This window comes from Pogoniulus pusillus, unplaced genomic scaffold (assembly GCF_015220805.1).
Source record: "Pogoniulus pusillus isolate bPogPus1 unplaced genomic scaffold, bPogPus1.pri S76, whole genome shotgun sequence".
NCBI classification, from domain to species: domain Eukaryota; kingdom Metazoa; phylum Chordata; class Aves; order Piciformes; family Lybiidae; genus Pogoniulus; species Pogoniulus pusillus.
In genome coordinates this window covers 384,964-397,302 of record NW_026974538.1, presented here as the reverse complement: position 1 = coordinate 397,302, position 12,339 = coordinate 384,964, and the positions used below count along the sequence as shown (strand labels likewise).

The following is a 12,339-nucleotide window of genomic DNA, read 5'->3' as shown; positions in this document are numbered from 1 at the left end:
CATTTCCAGTTCCTCCAGAAAACAATGAAGTTCGCTCGGTAAGGAGAAAGGAAAGAGGGGGTGGAGGGGGGGAGAGAGAATTTTTGGTCTCAAAGAAGGGGGAAATTTGACATAAGGGGTTAATCATTAAATAAAAAAGGAGGAGGGGGGGGTTAAGGGGGTGTAGAAGATTTTTGGGGTCGAGCCAAACCAGTCTGCTCAGTTCTGGAAGGCGAGGGTGAATTCAATCAATGCAGATTTCAATGCGTAGGGAAAGTGGTTTCTGCTCAGATTTACCTCCTGGAAAAGGCCTGAGCAGGGGTTGAGCCCGGGAGGGTGGGAGAAGGATAATAATACATGAGGAATAAGGAGGGAAAGGGGAGAAAGGGGGGATCGGGTGTAAGAGAGAGGGAGATAAAATCCCTGTGCCTCTTCATTTCTTGCCTTGGTGCTGCCTTTTCCCTGCCTCTCCTTCTCCTCACCGCAACCCAGAGCTTGAATGCACCCTGAGCATTTACACCTCTGAGTCAAGAAAAGAAAGAAAAGGAAAGAAAATAGGGAGCGAGGGCTGAAAAAATAATAATGAGGAGGAGAAGCCTCAAACCGGCACAAAATCACCCAAACCTGCCGCGCTTGGGCCGTGAGAAAACGGCGGAAAGAGGAAAATCCTTGGCCGGGAGAGGACATTCGCCAGGTCTGGCTTTGTGTCTTTACACCTCACTTTCTCCCCCCAGTCTCGACCCCCCGAATCTCCGACATCTCCTTCTCCCACTTCTTCTGCTAGCGGTGCTCAGCCGAGCCTGGTGTGGGAACGATGCCCCCTAAAATGTGGAAATTCCTAATTTTGGGGGGGTTTGCTTTTTCTCTTCTAAGAGGTAGATCTATATGGGAGGAGGGCCGATGGGATCCCCCACCCCACTGTTAAGGAGAGAACTTCGTAGATAGGACAATGCCCTGCGAAGGGACCGAGCATAGCCCGGTGCCGCAGCCCCGCTTCCCTGGCCGGCCTCGCTCCCTACAAACACCGAAAGGAGGCGAAAAATACTAATAGCTTAAAAATTTAAATGCCCACGTTCCTACATTGCCAAAACAACCTTAAACATCACCCTGATTTTGGGGACCCTGCCTTAAAGTCTGCTCCAAAAGTGGAAGAAACGGGGCAAGGATGGAAGGAGATAATGCAGGAGCCAATTTTGCTTTCATGTGACATGAAGAGGGAATTATGCAGATTCCTAGGCAAATCTGGGTTAGAAATCTATAGGAATAGTAAATTCTAGTGAATACAGAGATGTGATATCGCAGGAATAAAGATCCGAGAGTAATTGAGAGAGGGAAAAAAACAATGTTTTGGTACGTTTAGTTGTGCTACAGACAAAGGAAAGGAAAGGAAAGGAAAGGAAAGGAAAGGAAAGGAAAGGAAAGGAAAGGAAAGGAAAGGAAAGGAAAGGAAAGGAAAGGAAAGGAAAGGAAAGGAAAGGAAAGGAAAGGAAAGGAAAGGAAAGGAAAGGAAAGGAAAGGAAAGGAACAAAAGAGATAAAGAGAAAGAAAGAGAAAGAGAAAGAGAGGAAATTATAAGAAGGATTAAACAAGATTCTGATTACGGGACCGATTTTTAATTGATTATTTATCTGCCCTTAACGCTGGAGGTGTTTTAAAGCCATCAGCCGATCAAGACAGAACTCCGGGTACATTAAGTTATATTTCTACTCATTGCAACTGAAAATGGCACCAACAAAATGTTCAACCCTCACCCCCGGGGCAGAAAGAGATGCGAAAATCACTTTTTATTCTAAGGGGAATGAGGGAGCAGCACTGCTCGCAGAGTGAAGCAGAGCAAACCAACTTTTAGCTGTTTTGTGTCCTCATCCTTCTGCTTCTCCAGCTGAAAAGATTTGAAGGCGAATCTGCCTGCGAGGGGGCATTTTATAGGCAAAGGGCCCTGGGTGAGTAGGGGAAGGCAGGTAACAGACATTAGCGCCATAGGTAGGTGAAGGATGGAGGTGGTGGTGGTGGACACGGTCGTCTCCCACCCTTTCGCCAGCAGCATTTATCATCCAAAAGCTGGAGATAAGTTTGGAAAACGTCACCCCGGGAAGCAGCTGAAGGATTTGGATTCATTTTATTCTGATTGATGCAGGCGATGGAAGAGAGAGCCCAGCGCCGGCGCTCCCTCAGTTGCGAGTTATTGAGGTTTATCCCCAGAAAGGGTCGCGTTTCGCCTTTGCTCGATGGTTATCGGAGGGAAATTCATCTGAGCGCCGTCTGGAATGGAAAAGAGATATTAAAAAGAGGGAGATGCGGGAGCCAAAGTATTAAAGTGTAATATTTGGGCAAGATTTCCTGAGTATTTAGGGATTAAACACGGCGCATGTGAACGTGTGTGCGGGTTTAATAAGGCTGGAGGGGGGGATTAGCCGCCCACCTTAGAGCCCTGAACTTCGGATTTGGGCATTTTGGCTAAGAAATGAGTTACCCAACAGAAACTGCATTTCTCCCTGCCATAATTTCCGAGGTTTTTCCTAGTTTTGTCCGCTTTAGTGGCGCTGCTAAAGATATCAGGAGGAGACGTCTGGCGAATAAAGGAACTTGCTCTTTTTTATAAAGGGTTGGGTGTGGGTTTTATGTCTTTCTTTGTGTTTAAATAAGTCTTTTTGGAGGTTTAGAGGGGTGGGGGGGAAGAAAAAGGCATAGAAATAGGTGTTGCTTAACGAGCTCCTCTGGGTTTTCTGTCTCCTCTCAACCCAGTTTAGCAGCGGCTCCGGGAGCGAATTTCACCCGCTGTGAAGTTCCACTCGAATTCCCCAAATCTCAGCGCTCCACATCCTTCAGCAGCTCCTTACAACTGAGCTGGACATGGGGAAAGAAAGTAAATAAATAGAGGGAAACACTCAGGCATTGATATTCCACACATCCCCCCTGAAGAAGGTGTGGGAGATGATGGTGAGAAGTGGGAAGGCGACTGGTAAAGTGATAGTTACAGTGGTTATTCTTAAGCTCAACTCTTCTTAACGCCTCCTCGGCATCGCTTCTATCTTGAACCCGACACCCGCTGCACATTTTGATCCCAGACAGCCCCGGCCTTGCCTGCGGTTGGGAAGCAGAGTTCCATCTGCTTTTATCTTGATTAAGTCCACATGATTTTGAACTTGCAGCTCAGGTCTAGAGAGATCTAAGCGCTTTCCCCCCCCCCCCCCTTTTTTTTTTGTCTCCCTTTGAATTGTTCACAGCTTATATAGTTAGCTTTCGCAGCCTGGCATCCATCCCGTTAAATTTATCTTTGCCATTTGGGGACAATAACATTTTCCAAGCGCTTCCCACTTGTAGCTTTGTCTCTCCCCTCAGATTTCCTGCACACACACACTCGGTGTTTAGTGATCTGTTCATTGGCTGGAGTTTCCTCTCTTCTTCTCTGTGTTTTTTATTTTGCTTTCTTTTGTTTGTTTAATTCTTCTTTATCTTTTTAGAAGTCTATCTGAGGAAGCTATCTTGATACCGTCGTGGAAAGGAGGCGGGGGGGGGGGGAAATCACTTTGAGAACATCTAATAGGCCAAAGCCATTAGAGACCAGGAGCTGCAGCCTTCTTGAGCAAAAGCACATTCAGAGATGTGGCTGCTAGAGAAGAGCTTCTCCCAACCCCTCACAGCCCAGGTTAGCGAAGCAGGTTGGGAAAACTCCCCCCAGAACAGGAGGCATAACAAACTGTGCCCAGCTGCTGAAGTAGGGAAAGGTTCAGGGTCTAAATTGTTCCTCAGGTGCCTTGAGAGCTCAGTAAGTGGCAATGAGTAACGCGCTAAGCCAGGTTGGTATCAAATCTGTTCTATTTTTGCTGCTTCTTCCCTTTTTTCTCCCCCTTCCCTCCTTTTCTCGCCCCACCAAGTCAGGAGTTTTCTCACTGTAAGGGCCTGGACAAAGACTCCTTTATGTCAAGACTTACAGCAAACTTCTTGACCGAGGTTTGGGAGGTTGCTGCTGGATTTTTGTCACGTTCTGATAACTCCAAGTTGTTGGGTTCGGGGTTTAAAACTGATTTTATTTTCTTTCTTTCTTTTTTTTTTCTTTTTCCATTTTTTTTTGGGGGGGGGAGAGTAGAAAGATTAAAAAAAAAAAAAAAACTCATCCCAATGGGAGAGGAAAAAACCCAAAATAAAATAAAATGAAAAAGGAGGAATGATTTATTGAGACGAGTTCAAGTACAGGATTAACCTAACCCAAAATCTAACTTCAGATGTTTACACAGCTCAGCTAAAGCCAACTTTCACAGCTCCTAGGTTTTGATTTTTGGGTGCAACTGCTCCAAGTTGGAGGGGTGGTGGTGTTTGGACACGAAACGCCTCTAACATGCCCTGAAAATTCCTGTTAGTAACGCGAAACACATCCGACAAGCCTTGAGCCCTTTTTTTTCCTGCTGAAAACGCTGTTAAATGTGTTAAGTGTTTGCATTATATCAAGGCAAAGAAGCGCTGACTCCAGAGCGAGGTGTGGGAGGTAGTGGTGTGTGTGTGTGTGTGAGATTAATTTGTTCTCGTTCATTCTGCGTTCTCCACTGGAAGATTTTGGGTAGGGAATAGTTCCAGGCCGAGATGCCAGGATAAAGATGGGCATTTTTTAAGCATATATATATATATTTATATATTAATATATATGATGTCTATTTGTACATAGCTATGAAAGGATTAGTTGCTTTGTGCGTATGTGTGAGTTTAAGATGAGTATTCATAGACAGGTGAGTATTTATAGATCCATAATTATAAAATCCAGGGATTTTAATATCTCTACGTATGAGCATTACCATATCTAAGAGCAAAAGAGGCACAAGGAGCAACGAGCTCGCTGCTGCCGCCTCCTTTTCCATCCCTTTGCCTGAGGAATGATTAAAATAAAAGGGGAAACCTCTCTTCTGCCCTGGATATTTCCCTCTTGCATCAAAATCACCCATCTCAAACCCTTCCTTCTCCCTTCTCCCGTCCCCTGGATATTATTTATTCCCCTTCGAAGAACACACAATTCCATTTTCTCCTTCGTTTGTTTTTTTTTTTTTCCCCCGTCCTCTACCCATTTTTTTTCCTCTCCCTTTTCCCATTCTCCAGCCATTCCAGACCTCTAGGTTTCAAAACCACGGAGAGGTTTGAAACGTTCGGGATGTTTTAAGGTTATGCCTGCAAGTTGTTTGTCTTCCTCCTTGTTTTTTTTTTTTTAAGGGCAACCAAAAGGAATGCAGCCGCCAACCCTCATTCCGTTTTATGGTGGTCACTTTGGTGGTCAAATTCAAGTGCTGTGACTCCACAGCTGCCTCTTCTCTGCTGCCTTTGCAGGAAACAGGCAAATCCCATCCTTTAAACTGGGTTTAAAAACTCCCCAAACGACACCAGGGCTCGGGTTTAGATGTATTTACCTACCAAGAGCAATAAATTACTCATGCACCTAAAAGAGAGGCGGTGGGTTCGGTGCCACGCGGATTTCTGCTGTCTGCTGTTGTGCCCTTCTTTCTTTTTGCCTTTTTTTTTTTTTAGGGGGGGTCTGCACTCTTTGTTTTGGATTTAAGGAGCTGCTTAGATATCCATTTTTTACCCTCAGCAACACCTCAGAGTCCTCTCCTTGGATGCCAAGCCTCACGCCTACAGCCTTCCCCTGGAGGGTGGATTGGGATAAACATAACAACAACAAGAAGAAATACTTTAGATATCTTAGAGCCTTTCCCCTTTTAACCCGGGGCGGGGGGGGGGAGTGAAGATGCTCCACGCAGGTTGCAAACAGGAGGGAATTGGCAGCGGTGGGGAAATAATTACGCTCATAAACAATAGCTTAACATTATTAGTTTGTAGTTAGTATTAATATTGGTCCATAAAAAGCCAAGTTAAAAGATCGCTGACACTTTAATTAAAAGTTTTGCCCAAAACGCCGTCCGAGCCATAAAATAGGGCAGAAATCCATCTCTGCAGCCAGAGTTCCTGCCCCTATAGATATAGAGAGAAGCAGACATATATATTCATCAGCCAAACGGTGCGTTAGAGAGGAAAACACCGCTCCATTTGGGATCAGAGGGATATTTATCCATCCACGTTCAGAGACTCGCACCCCCCAATCCCTTATAAAAAGGATTTTATGGGAGCGGCTTTTAAAATAGAAAATACAAAGAGAGAGGAGGGGAAAAAAAAGAAGGGAGAGGAGGGAGGGGGGAGGGAAGGGGGAAAAAAATCCAGAAATTAATGAAAATAAATGCTTCAGGAGCGTGTGGCTACATCAGGACGAGGATGAAGGCTCGAAGGGAGGAAGAAGACACAAGCTCAGCTTGTGAAGCCGCCATGTTTCCCTGCAAGATTTCCTGATAAACAGGCAAAATTCCACGCGAAACGCCTGATAAATACGACAGGGGGTGGGGGGAAAGCCTCTGCTGAAATATCCTCTGGGGTTCTATCTAGATTTCTTTTTTTCTCCGCTCAAACCATCCCCAAATGAATTCCTCTCCGCTCGGCTGTGAGGTACAGACATCAGAAGCTGTTTTCTCCCACGAAAATCAACTTTCCCCCCGCCTTTTGATTTATTTTTTTCGTGCCTCGCTGCAGAATATTCGTCTGGTTTTTATTTAGCAGAGGTTGAAACCTCCACCCAAGGTGTGTTTTCCTCCCAATTCCTCTGCAGCTCGCCTAAGGATTAAGCAAAACTCCCTCGGTTAAAGCGCAAACAGCAGGTCGGGTATTAGCAAATGAAATAAAATGGAATAATTTCCTTTTTTTAATGGAATAAAATGAAATAAAATTAAATAAAACGACTCGAAATCAAATAAAAGGGCGTAAAAAGAAATAGAATTCAATAGGTAAGAGTAAAGGGAGAAAAAGAGTTGCCCAAAGATGATCATCTGCAAGGGGAGCATCCCCGAGCAGGGTTGGAACCCTCTGATGTTCCATTTTTTTGTTAAATCGGTTAATTTCGGCTAAGTTTAGTAGAGATTTCATTATTTTTTGTTGAGGAGCAGAGGAAAAAGACCGCAACCCTCGAAGCTTTGCTTGCTCCTGAGGCTGAGATTTGCCTTTTCCCCGCTTCTTGCTGTTGGAATTAACTCCAAACCGATTTGACAACATCCTCCCTATATAACCGCGTCTCTCTCCCTCTCCTGGTGCGTTAGTTTGGGTCGAAGCCTTCACCCCTCACCAAATAGATCCCTTGATGGGGTTTAGTTGGGATTTACAAGTGGACAATTCAATATTTTTGTTTATTTTGCCTTTTACTGGGCGTTTTAACAGGGAGAATTCTAGGAGGGGGGGAAAAATGCTTGAGTGACATCTTGGAAATAAAAGGGTAAAAAAAAAGGGGGGGTTTGAGGGTGCCACGCTGGGATATTTTCATTTCTAGGTGCAACAACCACCTCTGCTCGGCAGAGAAAGCTTTTCCACCTCAGGCTGAAATCCAGGTGAAAACCCGATTAGCGCCCAATTGTTGCAGCCAATTTTCGCCCGTCAGGACTCTTTCAAGGCAGCGCGAAAAACCCTCGGAGCGCAGAACCGCGGAAACTCCGCGTTTTTCAGGTGCACCTTCCCGACTGGTCTGCGAAAAGAGAATTTTTTGGGTCTTTTTGTTTTGTTTTCCCGGATCTCTTTTGTTCCGTCCTGCTTCAATTGCTTATAAACCTGATGAACTATCTGACAGGGCTTCGACATCGCTGAGTTTTGGGGGTGTGAAAACACAGGAGAGGGGAAAGAGAAGCTTCCGGGGCAGGAGATGGAAGACAAATGACTTTAATAAGAATATTTTCCCTTTTTGTTTAATTCAGCTGGAAGAATAAATGATGAGAGACGTTGCTGAAAGTACATCCATTGATTGACAATAAACAATTGCATGAAATATTCAATGCGCCAGTCCTACGCAATAAATATTTAACCAAACATTAAAGGGGGGGGGGGGGGGTTTCGAATATTTATTAGCCCTTGACTTAACTCATTTGTTCTTTTTGGTGATATATCGCTAATTCGATATCAAAAGTCATTAAACCCGGGCCTGCTTTAACTTGAAAGTTGGAAACTTTAAGCCAACCCCCGCACTCTTGTCACCAGTTCCGTGGGGGCTTCTCCATCAAGCGTGCCAGCTCGGTTGATGTATAGTTGATGTGCACATAGAGATCAACGTAATTAACGTATGTTAGGAGCTTGTTAATTAGCAGCAACACCCCTCACACACACACACACACACACACACCCCTAGATGGATGAGATAGATGGAGATTTACTCATCATTTAGCAGCCCAGCTGTAGGAACTCCTGCCTGCAGCAAAAAGGGGGGGGAAAAAAAGGAGGGGGGGGGGGGAGGCAAAGAGGAGAAATAAAAAGCTTGGAGAAACGTTAGGAAACTTATTCCTGCGTCTCCAGCGATTTTATTGATCTACCCACAGCCTACTCAGGAGCACCTCTAAGGAGAGAAATAGGCAGAGTAATCAATTATATCAATCGGAGCAATTAAAATATTAATAAAAGGCTGGAAAAACGCAGCGTTCGAGCTCCTTAAGACCCTCCCTCTCCTCCACACCCCCCCCCTCCTCCTCCTCCTCTTCTTTCCCTCCCTCCCCTTCCCCAGCCCCAAATCTCCCCCCCACCTCATCTCCAAACCCTGCTGAAAAGCAGCGAGCGAGATCCAAATAGGAAGGAGGAAAGGGAGAAAGGAAGGAAAAAAAAATAAAAGAAGAGAAGGGGAAAAAAAAAATCAGAAGAAAAAGGCAAGAAAGGCGAAGGGAGGGGGAAAAAAAGCCAAAGGAGCAACAGCAACTTCCCAAAGCCGCCCCTCGTCCTTGCGCCGCGGATGCTGGCGAGGGGTGGTGCCCTCGGGAGGAAGGGGGACACAAATCTGCGCTTGATTTTCATAATGTTTCTGCGGGTGTTTGCAAACCAATCGTTTGAACCTCTGCGATCTTACCTAAGTCAACCACTCCTACGCATCGAAGTGCTCCAAACTGATATATGACAATATCTACTTTGGATCACGTGGCCTCCGGAGCGACTAAGACGGATCGCACGTCAGCTCGCCTCCCCAAATTTTTTCCCCTCCGCACAGCGGATCCAAAACATCTAGCTATAGGAGCAAGAAAAGGAGAAAGATGTTTAACTCGGTCAACCTGGGCAACTTCTGCTCCCAGTCGCGTAAGGAGCGGAGCGCTGAGTTTGGAGAAAGGGCAGGTTGCGCTTCCAATCTCTACCTCCCCAGCTGTACCTATTACGTCCCCGAATTTTCAACTGTGTCATCTTTCCTGCCACAGGCCCCCTCTCGCCAAATCTCCTACCCTTACTCCACCAACCTCTCGCAAGTGCAGCCCGTGCGAGAGGTCTCCTATGGTCTAGACCCCTCCAGTAAATGGCACCACCGAAGCAATTACGCCTCGTGTTATTCCGCAGAAGATCTGATGCATAGAGAGTGCATCCCGCCTTCCACCATGACCGAAATGCTAATGAAAAACGAGAGCGTGTACAGCCACCACCACCACCCCAGCTCCAACCACCCGGCATCGACGGGATTCTACAGCAGCATGAACAAAAACACGGTGCTGCCCCAAGGCTTCGACCGCTTCTTCGAAAACGCCTATTGCGGGGCGGAAAATCCCAGCGAGAGCTGCCTGCAGAAGGCTGAGGGCAAAGTGGAGGCAGAATCCCAACCCCACGCACTGTCATCCCGCGGAGAGCCAGGGATAGACCCGGAAGATGAGGAGGAAAACACAAACCCAGGCTCTTCAGCTTCGTCCTCTTCTGTCACCAAGGAAGGAAGCAAAAGCAGCAATTCGAGTAGGTAGAGCAGTAAATGGAAAGGTTAAGGGACTAGCCCGTGTGTTTTGTCGGTCAAATTTTATGTGGAGTTTTATAAGCATTCAAAGGATTTTATTATAACCTACAAAGCTCTTTCTTCCAACGAGAAGAATTTTTACGATGGGAAAAGCTCTTTGAAAAAAAAAAAAAAAAAACAGGAAAAGAAAAAAAAAAACAAAACAAAGAAAGAAAAAAGAAAAGATGGAGATGTTGGGCTCAGACACAGCATCTCCGAGTCTGTGAAATTTTAAAAGCACACCATCGTGACCAAATATTAACTTTGATCATGAACTTAAACACCAGCATTTTAAAAGGATTTCGGTCCCGGGGTTGTGGAGGGTAAAAGGCAATTGGGCAGAACACAACTTGAGCTGCCTGAGCTTTGCTTTTAGGGCGTTAAGAGGCGAAAATGTTTGGGGGGGTTTGGCTTTTTATTTTGAATCTCTCTCTCTCTTTTGTTTTTAACTCTCTTTTTCATTGAATCTGCGCTCCGCGCCGTTTCTCCTGGCGGCGGAGCGCTGCTGCAAGGGGGAAAGCTGCCGAATTCCTAGGCAAAGCTGAGTATTTTCCCCCCTAGTTTTCTGGGTAAAGTGGCATTTATTCTTTCCTCCCACCACCACCCGCCCCCCCTTCCCTCTTCCCTCCCTCCCTCCTCCCCAAGCCTGCTGCAACGTTTAGCTTTTGTCAGGAAGGGCTTTTCCTCACTGCCTCTTTGCTTGGGGTCTTTTGGGGGAGGATTTTGGTTTATTTATTTTATATTTTATTTCCCCCCCCTTTTTTGAGGTAATTTTTTGGCATGCCCTCACCTTTCCGAGGCAGGAGCATTCTGAGCTTTTACTTCTTCCCCCCCCCCAAATAATAATAATAATAATAATAATAATAATAATAATAATAATAATCTGAATCCAGGCAACTTTGTAAGTTAGTGTTGAGCGAGAGGCTCTTTGGGGGGAGAGAGAGGGGAGAGAGGGTTTGTTTTCCTCTTTGCTTTCATGCTGCAAGTCCTCCTTTTGCAGCTCAGATGCTGAAAGTTCTCTTTGACTTTGATTCTTTTTTGCGTGTGTGGCAAGGACTGGAGATAATCAGAAACTTATGCGGAACATAATCTCTGGTTCCTCTAATTCCAACCTTGCTCATGCTGGTTCTCTACAGATAACAGATTTGCAGCTGAGCTGGAGTGTTTTTTTTTTCCCCCTTTCTCCCTCCCTAAGCTAACCTCCGATCCAGCTCCTTGCTCCCTCCACTCCCAGCCTGTTCTTTAGTGCCTCACACACAAAAAAATAGTCGCACCCAAAATGTCTGCATGAAGCAAAGAGGAGGGAGGGGGAAATAACCACCCTACGGTCCTTAAGACCCTGTGTAACCTCACCTCTGCTACCCCTAACAATAGGCGAAGAGGGTGTCGTCGTTCCCCCCACCTCCCCCTTTCATTAATAAGTGGACTTATTAAGCTGCTCCTCTCTGTCTGGTCAGCTCTGGAGATGGGTTTGGGTCTTGCATGTCCTTAATATATTTATTCTGTCTTCTGGTTCCTTTAAGGTGCTCCCCGAACGAGGAAGAAGAGATGCCCCTACTCCAAATTCCAGATCAGAGAGCTAGAGAGAGAATTCTTCTTCAATGTCTATATAAACAAAGAGAAAAGGCTCCAATTGTCCAGGATGCTAAATCTCACTGACCGACAGGTTAAAATTTGGTTTCAGAACAGAAGAATGAAAGAAAAAAAATTAAGCAGAGACCGCCTGCAGTATTTCTCTGGAAATCCCTTGTTGTGAACCTCTTTCCAAAGTCCCTCTGCTGGGGAAGGGTCTGGGTGTGGAGGAGGAACCTTGCGAGCGGGGTCTTTGCCCTCGGAGTCGACAAAGCAACCTCAAAGTTTGAGCCTTTTCGTTACTGGTGTCTGTGTGTCTGGGACGGTGCTGAGTAACAAAAGGAGTGAGATTTTTCCTTTCAATTCCCACTTCAAGGACTTGAATTCCATGAACATTTTATTTAACTGGTTTTGGTTTTTTTTTTCCCTTCTTTTATTTTTTTTCCCTGAACAGCTGGAATCCCCCTTTTTTATTATTATAATTATTATAATTATTATTTTTATTATTATTATTATTTAGGCTCCCTTGTCCATTCAAATAAACCCCAGTGCTGTGTGTTCCCACCGTGGTGGGCTCGGTCTGTAGCTGTCTTATCACAAGAGCGGCCAAAGTCTCCCAGTGGGATCAAATCCCTTCATCTGGGGTGAGTGTGTGTGGGTCTGTGAGTGCACAGAGATGTATGTGTCCTAAATGTGTATGGGTGAGAGTGCACAGAGGGATGTATGCATCCTATACGTGCTTCTGTGAGTGCATAGAGAGATGAGTATGTCCTCTATGTGTGTGCACAGAGACCTCTGTGTCCTCCTGTACGTCTGAATGCGGAGATGTGTGTCCTATAGGTGACTGTGAGTGCACGGGGAGATGTTGTGTGTCCTATATGTGAGTGCACAGAGATGTGTGTGTGTCTTATAGGTACCTGTGAGTGCACAGAGAGATGTTGTGCGTCCTGTATGTGAGTGCAGAGAGATGTTGTGCATCCTATACGTGA

General features: G+C 45.6%; 1 protein-coding gene across 1 annotated transcript; it reads left to right on the top strand.

Annotated features, from left to right (window-relative positions):
- Positions 1-9,062: 9,062 nt before the first annotated feature.
- On the top strand, positions 9,063-11,754 carry HOXC11 (homeobox C11). Its single transcript, XM_064140988.1, has 2 exons — positions 9,063-9,741; positions 11,302-11,754. The coding sequence occupies exons 1-2, from the start codon at positions 9,063-9,065 to the stop codon at positions 11,532-11,534; spliced, it is 912 nt and encodes a 303-aa protein (XP_063997058.1). The 3' UTR covers positions 11,535-11,754.
- Positions 11,755-12,339: the final 585 nt, after the last annotated feature.